Genomic DNA, 16,504 nt, shown 5'->3' with positions numbered 1-16,504 from the left:
GCCTGTGTGTGTGTGCGGCCTGTGTGTGTGTGCAGCTAGACTGTGTGCGTGTGCGGCCGGCCTGTGTGCGTGTGCTGCCTGTGTGTGTGTGCAGCTAGACTGTGTGTGTGTGCGGTCGGCCTGTGTGCGTGTGCGGCCTGTGTGTGTGTGCAGCTAGACTGTGTGCGTGTGCGGCCGGCCTGTGTGCGTGTGCGGCCTGTGTGCGTGTGCAGCTAGACTGTGTGTGTGTGCGGTCGGCCTGTGTGCGTGTGCGGCCGGCCTGTGTGCGTGTGCATGTGCGGCCGGCCTGTGTGTGCAGCAGACACTCAAGGCTTAGTAGTTCACGTCCAAAGATGAGCAAAGAACCAGACTGGAGGGTAGGAGTGGAAGGCCGTATAGCACTTTGTAGAAACTAATACTTTTAATTTAAACTCCAACACGGGAAAAGTTACTGCTGTAAGATTTAGGAGTTCAAGTTAGTATATGCGTTTCAGTTATTTGAAATACGTAAATAGAAATGAAGGTCTGAAGATGACTAATTTTTTTCTTATTTCTGAAAGTCTACAGAAAGTGGGGAATAATAGGGCTGGTTTGTTTCAAAGATGTTTAAAAGGATTGTGCTTTTTATAATAAGAATTTCGGTTTGGTTAAAGCGCCACCTGTCTCAGTTTGCCAGCCAGGACCCGGATTCCGAATGCTAAGGAGCCAGTGGGCTGGTCCAAGAGGCGTTCAGCTGCTGAACGATAAACAGCGGCAACAGTAGTTTTCCCCTAAGTGGTCTCTCATGTGTCGGGCCGTCTTGGGTAAATCAGCTGTTAGGCTTTGAGATTGGAGGCTTTTCTTTGTTTCAGAATGTGACCTGTGTACAGGGTTAATATCGGACAAAATAAAATACTAGTTAGCTTTTTGCAAGAGTCTGAATTGGCTTTTTAACCTTTCCCATCTGACCGTTCTGCTACTCTAAAATACCTCGGGGCAACAGGTAAGCTAATGTGAGTTCTAAAAGGATGGGGAAAGCATTTTGATGTTCACTTTGTGCTAATCCGGGGTAATACCATATGGTCAGCACTTTGCGGGTGCCAGGGCCCGTTGTGCTTTTGTCTCACTAAGTTTGTGTAGCACGAGATCTTTGTTCCAGTTTGGGGTGGACTTGGTGGCACGATAGGGGTTTAACTTGGAGATGGATGGGATGGCGCTGTGTCTCGGAGATAAGGCGGGCTCTCATTCGTCCATTTACAAAAACCTGACTGATCTTTTCTTGATTAAGCAGGAGAATACCGTATTTACCCTTTATTGTTGGTATAAACCATTATTTTACTGAGAACCATTAGCTATTTAAAACTTGGTACATAAATTAAAGAGGAGCTAAATGGATTTGTGATCGTTGCCATTAGTAGCATTTTAGATTATACAGGCAATTATTGTGTTCATTATCCTAGAACAGCCCCTTTGCAGAACCATTGTGGTGTCTTAGACATTATGCACAAATTTTCCCTTGGAGATTAAAATTTCCAGTAGCGTATTTAATTTTGTTATCACAGTTGTTTCAAATAAAACAAATATTATGACAAGTAGAAGAAAATTTGCTTTACTAATATAGGAAATTACAATAAATGTTGAAAATTGCTTGCTAGTGTACTTAATTTACCTTTTCTTATACAGTCATAATTACTTTGAGTGATTAATAATATATTTTATGGGTGGAAAGGTTTTACAATCATAGCAAAAGGTATTTGGCCCACTCAGGTATTTCAAGACATTTTTTTAAAGGAGGAGGAGAATCACATCAAAAGTGAAGCAGCAGGTTTCTTTATAAAACCTGTAAGTTTGTAAGTTAACTAGTTTTTATGCCAACTTCTATTTTTAAGAGTCCAGATTGCATTTAAGCGAGTTGAAGAAACTTTTTAAGCATGTTTTAGAGAAATGAGTATGCAAATATTAACTATTAACTAAAAGTGGACTTTGTTAGAATTGACAAACGAAAAAAGAATTTAGGTCGTGCTCTATACTGTAGCTCGGATGCAGTGGTTTTCCAGGAAGAAGAACCTTCCACCAGCACCACCTGAGAGACCGCAGAGCTGTATCCTACTCTGGGAACGTAAAAAGTTCAAAGTGATGAAGCTTCCCTTTGGGTCTGAGGGCTTGGGCGAGGACCTTGTCCGGCGGGCCTCAGGGCTGCGCTGCTCGCGAGTCCGGCGGGTGAGCCCAAGCGTCTCGGTCGGCAGGAAGGTGGGAATCCTTGGCGTTGTCTGCGTAGCAGTGTGCCGTGGGCTGCCTTTCCTGTTGGTCCGTATGTGGCATTTTTCCAAAGGAAACTTTGTGCTCGTTTTGGGCTGGTTTTGCCCCAGCTTTTACAGCCTTTCGCTGCCGGGATGCAGGGAGAGTGTGAGGCAGTGGTTACGCGTTTTGCAAGACAGTGATTCTTTATTTTATTACAGAAAAAAGACCAACTCTGCAAGGCCAGATTAAATCATTCCTTTCACTTTTTAATGGGATTTGGATGAATAGAGTAAAATATGCACTTTGCATTCATTGATAGCATCTTTGGGTTGAGGTAATTGAGTCTTTTTTCCCTGACTGAATGAATAATGACTTCATCTGACCCTCAGCGAGGCCTGACACTCAGGCCTCCTTTGTCACAGCAGAAGGGTCTGGGCTTTGAAACATGCTCTACTTCCTCAGCTTAATTTTTCTTCATTCTAATCCAGAAACCTATTTTTCTCAATAATTCAAGCATAAACTATGTAGGAGTTGAAGTAGCGGAAATTGCAAGGTATTTGTCCTCGTTGGGCGGCTCTTTAAATGCAGTTGGTAAATCCGTGCAGGCCCTTCCGGGGCCTGGTTCTCAAGGGAAGAGCAGGCCTTACCAGGCGGGCCTGCTGGAAGTTTCCAGAAGCCCACAAGGGCCTGGTGCGACCTGCCTGTCCTCTGGGGAGGGTGCGAGCACTGTGGGTGGAGGGCCGCGAGGTGACCCCTGGCCCAGAGGTGACCGCTTGTGCAGGGCGGAGGGCACCCGCGGCCATGCGCAGACTTGAGCATGGGTCCCGGACACAGCCTCAGTTTGGACCGCACCACAGTCCGCGGCCCTGGCACTGTCTTCCCAGGGCGGGGGCGGGGCACGGGAGGGGGCGGGACCTGTGGGGTGGAGGGCGGAGCCTGTGGGCTGGGGACGGAGGCAAGGCCTATGGCTGGATTCCCGAGGGTGCACCGGACGCAGACCCTGCGGGGTCCCGGTGGGTGAGCAGGCGAACCCAACGCTCCGGGCAAGCATCGGGTTACTTCTGTGGTTCCCGTGTTTCTAGGCTGTTCTTAAAGGCCGCAGAGTGGCGTCCGGCAGCAGCGGGACAGACAGAAGGCTGTGTGTCCTGTGATTCTGTCGCTGGTGTTCGTCTTACTCTTCCTGCGGGACTGGCTGTTTCTTGCCGCTGGAGGCTCGGTGGGCCCGTTTCTCATCCCCTTGCACCGGCAGGAAGCTCAGCAGACCTTTCTGCTTATTTAATATTTAATACATTTAATTCTGTTTATTTAATGAGCGGACTTCGTCGCAGCTACGCTCGCCCGGACGTTCTGACCACGTTGGGTGTTTTTCTGACGCGGACTGGAATGTTCTCGTGCAGGCCTGTAGCAGGTGCTAATCACAACCAGACGCAGGCTGAAGCCCGGGGCGTGGGGAGAGCTAACTTTGTTTTGGCCCAAATTGGGGATTTTCAGAAGTACGAAAAAATAAACCAAGTTGCTAATTAATTAGCTCAGTTATCCTCAAATGTTTTAGTTTGAGAATTATAGTATCATTTATTTCATCAAAGTTAGGGCAGTCGCTTTTTTTTAAATGATGGTCTTTCGTGGTTTGTGTGAGATTGGGGAGGAGCTCTGACGGTGGCGCGCGGACGTAGCTGGGAGACTCGGTCACCTGTCAGGGTCCCCTGTGTGAGGAGGAGGCAGGGTGGGCAATCATCAGGGCAGACCGTGGGTTCCCCAGGGCCGGCAGGGAGCCCACCTGGTGAGCAGGTGGGGAGCCCCAGCTCGGGGGTGAGGAGAGCGAGAGTAGCCAGGGTAAGGCCAAGGCCACAGACGTGGGAAGTGCGGACTCAGATCGCAGTGTTTCTAACTCGAGGCACGAGAACAGGAACACCCGCGTGTGGGCTTCCTGTGTGCCCGGGGCCGTCCTCGTCTTCACCCCCTGAGTGTTGTTACGGGGCGTGTCTCTAACCGCATTTCACAGATGGGAGCACGGGTGTGCAGTTGGCCCCAGTCATACCGTCAGGCGGCAGAGCCAGCACTCAGATGAGCTTACGTTTTGATTCCTGAGGAAATGTCCTTGCTGTGTGACCCCGACTCTCCCCCTGTGTGGTTCTGAAGCCTTTTTTGGAAAGCCCAAGACCCCGCGTCCACCCACTGCTCTAACACAGTGTGGTCCTCCAACCAGGCGACTCAGCGGGGGGACAGTGTGCAGACCGCCGGAGCTCGAGATCAAAGTTGTGCACCTGTGCCTTGAGGAATAAACGCTACTTACCGTTTCCCAGATCCCACACAGAATGCACCCCAAAATGAGTTCATTCCCATGGACATAGCTTCCCCTCACGTTCTGCTCAGCTAAGACGTGATCCACAGAACGAATTTGGGGTTGTGGACCTTACTGGGAGAATCTAAAGAGCAGGATGTCTGCACACTCAAGAGGTATTCACTTGAGCTGATACCTGGTCTGTTGCTCTTCTGCTGAGTCCAGAGGAGGTTTTTTTCAGAGACGCTCCTGGCGGATGGGGATGACGGACACCGTCCTGTTCCCGGGAGCCTCCGTCTGAACGTAAAACCATTACATGGGATGCACTTGAGCGCCAGTTAGCACATGCGGAGGGACAGACGCGTCCCCTCTCCGCAGACTGAGCAGGTCTGGCGTCCTTCGCGCCGCCCCCACCCCCTGTCCCAGTCTGCCCGTCTGTTGTCATGGCATTTTCATCTTCAGAAAGGATCTGGGTGCGTTTTGGTTGGGTACCGGTTGTCTCAGTACATCCGTTCTGGAAGTGCCCTGCGGATCGTGACTCCCTTTCGGACATTCCGCTTAAATCTCTAAGAGGCTTTTTAGGAGAAGAGTGGAGGTAATTCCATTTTGTGTTTTGTTGTAGATAAGGTCATACCAGAGGAAGTCTGAGGATGTCGTTCATTACTGTCATGTATCCCAGTTTGTGATGCTGCGGACATTATGGTTATGCCCTAATTCTGTGTGTCCCTTTCAGGTTGGGTTGTTGGACCTTGAACTCAACCAGCTGACCAAAGCACTGTTTGGGGCTCTAGTCGCTCTCTCGGTCGTCATGGTAACCTTACAAGGGTTTGCGGGTCCGTGGTACCGCAACCTGTTTCGGTTCCTCCTCCTCCTCTCCTACATCATCCCCATCAGGTACGTGTAAGAATTAAGGTAAAACAAAGAGCTGGTTTCACTGAGTATGACTTACGGGCATTTATTTTGTCGGAGAGCAGGAAGGCCGCACAGAGCCGCAGAGGGAGCAGCCGAGGGCGCTGGTGACGGCGACGAGGCGCGCTTCCATAGCAGATACCGTGGGGGCAAAGTCCATTTTGTTAGCGTAATCTGGAAATCTCACGCTTTTTCCTCGTGTGAGTGTTTTGATAATATATTCAAGAATTGGGAGGTGTTTCTGGATAAACCATGAACGGTTTTGTTTACCGCTGATAGACTTTGTTTCCAGTACTGTCGGACCACTGGATCCACACGTGTCACTACAGCAGATGGCGGAAGACGCCGGTGCGTCTGTCAAGTGAGATAACGTAGGAGCGAGGCGGTCTTTACAACGGACGATTCCTCAGTGATAACCCATCCCGCGCGACATCGGGGCGTAAATAATTAATTAGCGTCTGTTGCGTTTAATTGCTAACATTCGCAGTACAGAGAGATGTGAGTCCGTTCTAAAATATTTCCACAAATACGTTGTAGAAGATGCTTCATGTCTGTGACTGGACGCTTTGGCGTGAGTGAGCAGTTAGAGCCCAATAAACCCTGAGTGAAGTGGGAAGCGGGAAGCAGCATCTTCTGTGACAGAACAGAGGCAGACAGGCTAGAGCGCTCCTGCCAGGGCTGGGAACGTTCTGAAGAGAAAAGCGTCTTTACAGACCAGCTTTCTCCACAAGTTTGTCTGAAGGCGATGTCTCTCGCTTACGGACATCGCCGAAGCGGAGCTGTCGCGTGTCCCCAGGCACCATGCCCATGACAGCACCCGGCGTGCAGCCCGTGGCCAGCCTGCCTCTCCGGCCCCGCGTTCCCCCTCCACCGCCACACCACACGCTGGGCTGGGCCCTTCTTGGCCGGGGAGGGCTGCCCCTGTGCGCAGGGAGTCCCTGGCCGGCCGCTTGGTGTCCCATCAGCCTGTTTTAGTTCTGCTGCCGTCCCCACGGATCACTGCTCTTTGCTCTTGCTTGTCTGCAGTTCTGTGCTCCCCCGCTCCGTGAGGACAGGGGCCTCGTCGGGCTCAGGGCTGAGAACAGAGCACGGCATGCCCGAGGGCTCATCTCACCCTTTCTGAAGGGACCTGCTCCGGAGGTCCTGCCCTGCTCTGAGCAGCCGCGAGTGTGCACACAATCTGTCGGGCCGTCCTGCGGCATCATTGTCACCCCGTGGACACGTAGCGAGTGCCGGCAGGGGCTCTGGTGACACATCTTTGTCCCCACAGACTCACTGGGTAAGTGGAAGTGGGCAGACTGGAGCTATTGATGAGTCATCCCAGAACTGACCTTTTCGGCTGAGACTGTCCTGGTCGATATCAGCCCGAAGGCCTGGTCACGGTCCCCCCCCACACACACACAACCCGACCTGCGCTGAGCATGTCGCCTGGCGTCCTGCGGGGACGTGGATGCAGTTGTAGGCCAGATGCGTGCGTGGAGCCTGGCACAGAGTGCTTCTGCTCAGTTTCCCGCCACCCCGGCAGGGCCAGCCTGGCGCACGACACGCACCACGTTCTCAGTGCAAGGATGTGGAAAGTGTGGTCCCAAAGGAAAGTCAGTTTGCAAATGTGGTAAGTCTGTGTCGCTCGTGTTTTCACTCTTGGACAGTAAATACAGCACAGAGTTCACTGCTGGACGCGGCACACCCGTGGGCGTGTCTCCCACACGGAGCATGGAGCCTTCCTTCCCTTACTCTCAACACCTCGCAACCATTTCTGCACATTTTATCTGCTGATTTGGCTTGACTTTGTTGCTCCCTAGATCAAGGGCCTTGATGTCATTCCTGTGTTGATTGAGTGTCACAGCTCTCCCCCGGAGCCTCCGGACTCGAGTGCGGGGCCTACAAGGACTCCTTCTGCAGTTCCCCACAGGAAAGTAGGCCACATGCCTAGCACCCCACACACAGCCCACTAGGCACCAGCAGCACTTCGTGCTGGAAGGTGTGAGCTCAGGGGGCCCCCGTGTGGTGTCAACCAACCCCCCTGCCCAGTGTGAACCAGCCCCCGTGCCGGGTGTGAACCAACCCCCTGCCTGGTGTGAACCAACCCCCTGCCCGGCGTGAACACTCCTGCCTAACAGGAACCGCACTGTGCCATGTGGACCCCACTGCCCATGGGAGCCCCCCTTGCCCGGCCGTGTCCATAGTGACTGGCACTACACGTGTTAACTTGTTGGCACACTCCTCTGCTCTCCTCCTGCGAGTGCCAACAAAAGTCTGCTAGTCCCAGTTCCATCGAGCAAACACCTGTTTTCTTAGTAATTTGTTTTGGTTTGGTTTAGTTTGGGGTTTTTGCTCTCATTATCTTGTTTATCTTCATTTCTTTGCTTTTGCCTGTTCTAACATGATTTTATGATGTGCCTTTCGAGACTGTCATACAACGCAAAAGGCCTAGTGGGGGCGCTGTTCCTTTTCTCCAGGGCACTTCTGTATTTAACTGGTGGAAACCATTGAAAACCACTGAAATTTTATTGTATTTTTCAATGAAATATTTTATTCTTACAGACTCTCCAATTTCTTCAGCACGACAGTATAAAAAGACTTGACACTTTTCCTTTTATCAAATTAACAAGAAAAATGAATCACGGTTATGAGATATAATACATTATAAGGATTTTTAAAGATTTTTTTTTTAATAATTTGACAGAGAGAGATCACAGCAGGCAGAGAGGCAGGCAGAGAGAGGGGAGGAAGCAGGTTCCCTGCTGAGCAGAGAGCCCAATGTGGGGCTCGATCCCAGGACCCTGAGATCATGACCTGAGCAGAAGGCAGAGGCTTAACCCACTGAGACACCCAGGTGCCCCCATTATAACCAATTTTAAGCCGATACCGATTTTCATTTTTTTTAAAATTTCAGTTGTATATAAATATTTGTAGTAAAAAATTAGATAACACCTAATAACAAGGGAAAGAAATATATATTTTATGCAATTTTACTGTTGGTAAAGACTATAAGGCTTTTCAGAAATGTGTACATATACAGACTTGTAAATATTAATGTGCATATTTATGTATATGTAAATATACCAATATTTACACATAGACCTTTTTTATTTAGCCTGTACAGACGTCTTAAAAGTTTGTTTACAAAATGAGGAACATACTGTTTCTGCAGTTCTGTCTTGTTCTGGTTTTCCAGTCAACGGTTTTATATTTACGTGTTCAGTCAAGTATGGAGAGACTTACTAGACAGAATTGTACCTACACCTCTGTCTAGCTCCAGAATGTCTCATGCCTGCTTCAGCATGAGACCTTGCATCATTTTCACAGTTTGAGGACACAAGCAGACAAATTCAGCAGAAGAAATGAAAACTGTAGAATTCGTGTTTACATGCAGTTCAACCAAGTTTGTTTTCCTTTTGCAAAGTTTCCTTAAAATATGAATAATAATACATTCTAGTATTTGGTAAATATGCTTTTCAGTTTAATAAAGGATAGATTTTAAAAATTTCCTTTTTTTGCAAAGTACACAATTTTGGAAGGTTAAGTGCTTTTTCTTCCAGTGACCTAACACGTGTGTTTTGTTTTTTTTTTAAGATTTTTTATTTATTTATTTGACAGACAGAGATCACAAGCAGGCAGAGAGGCAGGCAGAGAGAGAGGGAGGAAGCAGGCTCCCCGCTGAGCAGAGAGCCCGATGCGGGACTCGATCCCAGAACCCTGAGATCATGACCTGAGCTGAAGGCAGAGGCTTTAATCCACTGAGCCACCCAGGCGCCCCATAACACATGTTTTTAATGGAAATACAGTTGATACACAGTATTACACTAGTTTCCGGTGTCCAGTGTAGCAATTGGACAGCTGCGCACCTTACCGAACGCTCCCTGCTGTAAGTCGGTGACCGTACGGTCGCTGTTACTATTACCGACTAGGCTCCCCGTGCTCTACGTTTCATCCCGTGACTCCCTTATTTTTTAACTGGAGGCTTGTACTGGTTAATCCCCTTCATGCCTCACCCGGCCCCGCCCCCTCTCCTGTGGTAACCGCCATTTGTTCTCTGTGTCGGGGAGTCTGTTTCTGGTTGGTTGGTTGGTTCCATTGGTTGATAAAAACGCTTTTCAAATTTAACAAACTGAGGCTGTTTCATGGAAATTTTTCTTGACAAAATAGTTTTGAGTCACCTGATAGTTTACTTTGTCTTTTAAGGAAAATATGACAGGGTTTAAGTCATGTAATGGAAATGGATACATGTTCCCTGCATTGTTTGTGTCGCTCATGACAAAACCCGCACTACCACAGTTCTTCGGGGCACAATTAGACCCCGTCAGGGTGCTGTGTGTTGGCCCAGCAGCTCTTCTCCCCACACGCTTTCAAGTGCGGTGTCACGTTCTAGCCGATGCTTCAGAAAACTGTCCTGTCAGTGCCGGGTCAGGGGGCCTCCTAGCCTCACGGGGCCATGCGTGGGTGATGGCAGTAGAAATGTGCTGGCGGTGAGGACTCTGTCCCTTCTGAGAAACATGTGGGCCCATCTTGTCTAAAGTCGTGCAGTTGGTGGGGGTCCCATTCTGCCACTCAGCTGCCGGAAGGACTGAGCACCCAGAGCTCGGAGCATTGCGCAGTAAGAACGGAGTACTGAGAATGTCAGGTAATGTGGGTATAGAATTTGCTTCAGAACCTAGAAGTCGACTCTCTTAACGTTCCAGTAGGGATTCCTTCTCCATTTCGCATGCTTGGGGAATGCCTGGGGAAGAGAGTGTCTCCGACCTAGGAAACCAGTCAGTGGCAGCAGAAATTTGCAGCCTATCCAGACTGCAAAAGATACGCGTATTCGGAAATGCACGGTTTGGAAAGCATGCACAGGAAGGAGGGCCAAGGGTGTGGCTGGACAGCTTTTTGCTGAAGAGGTTATGATTGTGACTCATGGACTCACCTATCTCGGCCAGAGCCTGGAGCGGATGGGGTTATCCGAGGGAAATCTGTGTGGGAGCCTTTTGTCAGGGGTCATGGGTCCCCATGACATGCACAGGAGACGCACAGAGGTTTTGAGAGTCTGTTTCAGCAGAAGCACTGCCAGCTCGGGCTGGAAGGAACAGAGACAGGTTACAGTGAGAGAAGCCCATCGGACTCCCGGATCCGACAGGCAGGAAGTGGGCTCACAGAGCTGCCCAGCTGCGGGCTGGCACCGCCTGCCAGGGAAAAGGAAGATTCCAGAGGCCGCAGGTGTGCTGCCCCAGAGCACGGAGCCCCAGAGCACAGAGACAGTCACAGAAGACTGTCCGCAGCTCTCCCAACCTCGGGTAGTCTGCCCTCCTGGGCAGTTTGTACGTGTTCATAGGATACGGGTGTTCTTCTCAAGCCCGCATTGTACGGATCGTCTTTCTCAATCTGTAGCTTGAATTTTTACAGCTGGTGCAGTTATAAGAAAGTATTAATTTTGCATAGTCAGATTTTAAGTCTTTTTTGCTCTCGGTTGTCACTGTCCGTATGTTGTTTAGGAAGCCGTCCTGAGCCACTCTCCGGACAATGGAGCTGTCCTCCTGCATTAGCTTCTAAAAGCATAGCAGGGTTGTCCTTGACCGCTGGAAGTGATGGGTTTTTTTAATAGTGTGAAACGGGATCTTCAGGTATCACTGTTTTCCACACCAGTTGTCTCAGCATCCCTTGTCAGAAGGACTGTTCCCTAGTGACCTAGAGCTCCTCTGTCATTCGCTAGGACTCAGACACGCACAGGCTGCTTTGGGTCTCCTGTGCTGTTCCCTTGGGGGGTTGTCTATTCCTGAGCAAAGAACAAACTACTGGAACTCTCACCCCTTTGTCCTGAGTTAGTGGTTTCTAGAACGGGGCCTTTCCTCCTTGTGTTCTTCAGGAGTACCTTGTTCTCGCTGGCCATTTGCATTTCATACTAAATTTTCCAGGCCATGAATCTACCATGTCTCAACTTTTTTTTTTTTTTTAATTTATTTATTTTAGGGGCACCTGGATGGCTCAGTGGGTTAAAGCCTCTGCCTTCGGCTCAGGTCTTGATCTCAGGGTCCTAGGATTGAGTCCCACATCAAGCTCTCTGCTCAGCAGGGAGCCTGCTTCCTCCTCTCTCTCTGCCTGCCTCCCTGCCTTGTGATCTCTGTCTGTCAAATAAATAAATAAAATCTTTTTAAAAAGATTTATTTATTTTAGAGGGAGAGAGTGAGGGAGCAAGAGGGGGTGGTGCAGAGGCAGAGAATACTTAAGCAGACTCCGAGCGTGGGGCAAGGTCATGACCTGAGCCAAAATCATGAGTCAGCTGCTCAACCAACTGAGCCACCCTGGCACCCCAACATCTCTCTCTTAATTTTTTAGGTCTTCTGCAGTATCTTGAAGTTTAAAAAAATTTCTCCATAGAAACCTTGCCCAACTTTTACTAGAATTTTCAGCCTTTTTTTCCCATTCTGAATATATGTCATTGAGGCTATAAATTCGCACGGAAATACTGCTTTGGCTACATTCCAGACGTTTCTGTGGTGGTGTTTTTGTTACTGTCAGGTACAGAATATCTCTTAGCTTCCACTGTGATTTCTTCTTTGACCGGTAGTTAATACAAGTGTATTTGCATTTTCTAATTATTATCTGTGTTCATACTTAGTTTTTTTTTTTTTTAAAGATTTTATTTATTTATTTGACAGAGAGAGATCACAAGTAGACAGAGAGGCAGGCAGACATACTTAGTTTTTTATGTCGTTTCAAAGAATATACCTTCATTTCAGATGAATTTAGCTGAGATGCGTTGCAGGGCTGGATGTCTAGTTGACTTAACCCTGGGAGCTGGATTGCTGGAATGTGGGCATGTCTGGAGGCTGAGATTGTTAATCTTGTGCTTTAGTTTCTCTGCATCCCTGCTAGCTTTTCTCCCTTCTCTCACTTGCTAAGCTTCGTGTGGAACTCTCTCCTTGGTGTTGGGAATCTGTTCTTCCTGGAGTTCTGTTGCTGGAATTATTTATTCTGTGGCTTTGGTATCAGGTGTATGCAGATTTAAACTGTTATATATTTTTGCTGAGTTAAGCATTTTCTCATTATCACGTGACTTTATCTCTGCTAAAGCTTTTTTTCTTAAAGAGTTATTTAAGAGAGAGAATGGGGGAGGGGCAGAGGGAGAGAATCCTCAAGCAGATTCCATCTGAGCATGGAGCCTGATTTGGGACTTGACCCCATAACCCTCTGACAAGACCAGAGCTGAAAGGGTCGGACCCTTAACCCCCTGAGCCACCCAGGCACCCCTCTGGGAAAGCTTTTTGCGTTAAATTCTGCTTCGTGTTATGCTCATGTAGCCGTGCCTGCTGGGTGTGATGTGCTTGGCTTGGCTTGCTCCATTTTGCACTTTCCCTTCTGTGTGTGTGTGTGTGTGTGTGTGTGTGTGTGTGTGTCTTACGTTTAATTTTTACCTACTCTGACAAACGCTGCCTACACAGTTATGTGATTCTGTTGTATTTCTGGTTTAAACCTACCATCTTATTTTGTTTTTTTAGTATGACTTACCTATTCTATATTTTCCTCCTGTCTCACCATTTTACTTACAATTTTGTATAATTCCACTTTCTCTCCACTAGTTTGGAAGGTTTTAAGCTGTATTTGTTCTTATAGTTAGCCTGTGACCTGAGAGCATTATTCTCTCTCAGACCCACAGGTGGTCGCTTCCTATACACATTGTCTTGGAGTAATGTTTACCTCCTTGCACCCCTCTGACCTTGTGCCATTTTTGTCATGTACTTTAATCTGAGTCGTTCTTAAGTCCCAAAGATACTGTTGTTTTGCACATTCCCTGTATATTTCAGTGTATCGTATTTCTTCATTTCTTCCTACACCTCAGGCCTTTCATGTAGAGTGACTTTCCTTCTGTCAGAAATGTATTGTTTTGTTTACTCTGGCTTTGTTGGGAACACTCTAGATTTCTGTTTGGCTTCCCTTTGTGAAACCGTTCCACCCACATGCCCCATGTTGCCTTCCGGCCGCAGCCTCCACTGGCAGGCATCCATGGGCCTCTGCTCCTCGGTGCTCTCCACCCTAAGTGGCTTTCCGACCTACTCCTTGTTGTTGCTCTGTGCTCAGACACGCTGTGTGGGGATGGAGGCTGCTTTTCGTATAATGCTTAGGATTTGGTGCATTGCTCAAGTCTGTGAATCACTCCTTTCCTATCCCAGAAAACAGGGTTGTTGTCTCCTTATATACTGCTCTGTCCCCTCTCTTTTGAGGACATGAATGTGAAATTTGTTCAGTGTCCTAACCCCACTCTGTTTCTCCCTTTCTTCCCTATTTTCCACCTTCTGTCCTCATTCCCCATTCTGTATCTTCTCCGGCGACCCAACTTCCAAGTTGCTGATCTCTTCTTTGGCTGTGTCTAGGCCGCTGTCAAACCAGTGGAGTTCTTAATTTCTGTTACTGATACTTTTTGGTCCAGGAGATTCTGTTTGGTATCTTTATCACATTGATTTATTCATTTTTATGTTTGCCTGTTCCTTGCAAATATCTTCCTAGTTTTCCGTGTGTTTCCTTGTTTTACAGTCTATGTCAGTCTCGTGGGGGATCTGCTGCTTTTGTCAGTCCTCTTTTGTTTTTCCCTCTGGCTGTCACTCGAGTACACTGTTCCCTGGGTGTCGTGCTGTTTGTTGTTGTGTTTTGTTTTCGGTTTATTGGTGGGAATTTTCTTTGGTAATTATATTTGAAAAGCTAATTATAGGAGTAATGTGAGGTCAAAGACGAGAGCTTTGTTTCTCTGGAAACTGTACACTTGCCTCTGCAGTGTACTTGGAGGAACCACCTTCCTCCAAACCGGAGAGTCACAGTCACTGAATCGCGCGAGCCTGCTTCCAGCTGCACGCACAGGTATTTCGCTTTCCAGCTTTCCCCTCAGGGTGACAGCGTAGCCCTCACAGCCCTGCCTCCCGTGGAAAGAAGGGCCTCGTGCTGGGCCTCCACCTGTTGATGGTCCGTTCTTTGTTTTTGCCCTTACACGCAACCTGTTGAAAGGTCAGCCTGCTGACTGGCACTTCCTTCACCCTCGTGGAACCTGGTGAGGGTTCAGCCCGGAAATTCCTCACTATCCAGTCAGTTCTTTCTGTTAAGAAATATGAAACATATTTTATATAGTGTTTCTTGTTTTCAGTGGGAGCAGTAGTTCAGATAGGATAACCTGCCGTTACCCAAGATCACAGAACTTTCTTGCAGTTTTGCGTAAAGAAAGACAAATTGCAATGGAACTTTCCGATTAGCTTTGTTAGCAGGACTCTCCAAGGCTAGGTAAAATTTTCAGGTCCCAAATGTGATAAACTTTATTCTTGAGAATGCGACAGACTTTCTTTTAACAACAGGGTACAACTATCGCAATGGCAGACTGGGGGGCGGTAGGTGACGTTAACGTAACGTGACGTAGATAAACTATGGTCTGTCTGTACGATGACTACTGTCCCGTAATAGAAAGGAATGAAGTTTTGATACACAGAACAACGAGGCATTTATAAGACATTCTTGAAGTTAGAAAATTTTAACGGTCAACTCAGCGGTTGCCAGGGTTCGGGGTGTGGGCCGCTGTTGCCGTTGGGGTGAGCCGAGGAGTGCGCGAGCCTCTTGGAACCGTCTGATTGTGGTGGTGACGGTGCTTGACGCGAACCTGTCCTTGGAACACAGAAAGCAGAAGAGTATGTAAAACACGGCTGAGGCCGAGTGAACCCTGCGCGAGACATAATCTTGCCGTAACATCAGCTCTGCCGGGAGAGAGTGCTTCAGGCCAAAGGTGTCGCGACTAGGGGAGCACCCAGGAACCCCCCTGGTTTTGCTACTTCTGTGCGTCTAAAACCGACTTCAGAGTCAGAAGCTACAAGAAAGCCAAACACTGTCCTCACCGCTTCCCGTGAGAGCTGGTGTGTACCGGAGGTGGAGGCTTCGGGCTCTAGAGCCTGGGGCTGCGAGCTGGCTGGCGTTCTTGCCTTGAGGATGCCTCATGCTTGCTGTGGCCTCAGGCGGTCTCTTCTGTTCCCTCGGGGGGTAGAGTTGTACGTTCGGCCCCAGCGGCTGGAGTCCCTCTTCAGGCCCTTGTCCTTCTGGCCCTTGTTTCATTCGTCTTGTTTCAGTTCGTGTCATCTTTCCGCATAGTAAAGAGCAGCTCGTCCGTGTTTGCAAATATATTGATGCCGTTTGCCTTTCACTTAGACTGCAGTACTTGTTCATGAAAGACGTACAGATGCAGTTCTTAACCGACGCGTAAGTTAAAGGGGGAATGTGTTTGTGTGTAAAACAGGTGCAAGCAGATGAGCCTGGCAACCCGTTGGGTGTGGCTCCAGCAGGACGCCCAGGGCCCTCTGTGGTTGTCCCCCTCCGCCCACTCTGCTTAGGGGACGTGTCTTCTCGGCCGCCTCTTCCTCACCTGCTCACACAGACGGTATTGGAGGCCTCGGGCTCATGCTCTGTGATCACACAGTCTGTTTGAGCCGGTTCAGAACTCCCGAGAGTGCCCTGACGCTCCCAGAGCCCAGCACTGCCTCACGGTGCGTAGCCTGGATCCGGGAGGCCCAGTGCCCTGGCCCGACCTCGGAGTGGGGGTGGGTCTGCAGGGGCACCTTTGTGAGGACACGGGGGTGCCTCCTTCGAGCCCTCCTCTCCTCTGCCCTACTTTCACTGTGGCCACTGTTACTGTCACCTTGGGGTGGAGAGCGGAGCTGAGCTTTGCCGGCCTTGAAAGCGTCCGGTTTCTGCCTTCAGCCGTTTCATCTGGTCTGTTTTTGCCCAGTTAACTTTCTTATTAATATTTTGACACAACTAGTATGTGCTTGATCTGGCCTCTCACGTATCTTTACGTTTAATTTTAAGGTCTATCAAACTGCGTACGATCAGTCCTTAGTTGTAAACTAAAGGAGGGGCTGGTCCTCTACTAGGAATGTTTATCCCGTTCACGCATTCACAGAAAATATGTGGCCTCACTGCCGAGTGAATGCTTTTACACTGATGCCACACGGAGTGTCTTGCCTGTCAGTGCACACGCACGCACGGTCCTCTCGCTCCCGCGTGTGCAGTGTTTCACGCGTTCACCCCCCGCCCGCAGGGAAACGGCGAAACAAGTCTGATGGGGGAGGTCCTCGGTTCCCTTATTGCCACACCCTGGTACCCTGTGGT

General features: G+C 49.0%; 1 protein-coding gene across 5 annotated transcripts in view; it reads left to right on the top strand.

Annotated features, from left to right (window-relative positions):
* The window catches only part of LOC111154218 (ATPase phospholipid transporting 9B (putative)), a 227,591-nt gene that overhangs the window by 144,404 nt on the left and 66,683 nt on the right, over positions 1–16,504 (top strand). For all 5 annotated transcript variants that reach the window (XM_022513694.1, XM_022513693.1, XM_022513696.1 and 2 more), the window contains one exon: positions 5,214–5,374. In XM_022513694.1, the coding sequence (XP_022369402.1) occupies positions 5,214–5,374 (161 nt within the window). The remainder of the gene's footprint in view (positions 1–5,213; positions 5,375–16,504) is intronic.

The sequence above is a fragment of the Enhydra lutris genome, unplaced genomic scaffold, assembly GCF_002288905.1.
Source record: "Enhydra lutris kenyoni isolate GAN:26980312 unplaced genomic scaffold, ASM228890v2 scaffoldscaffold36, whole genome shotgun sequence".
NCBI lineage: Eukaryota > Metazoa > Chordata > Mammalia > Carnivora > Mustelidae > Enhydra > Enhydra lutris.
Note: the sequence above shows the minus strand (reverse complement) of the source record. Positions and strands in the feature narration are given on the sequence as shown.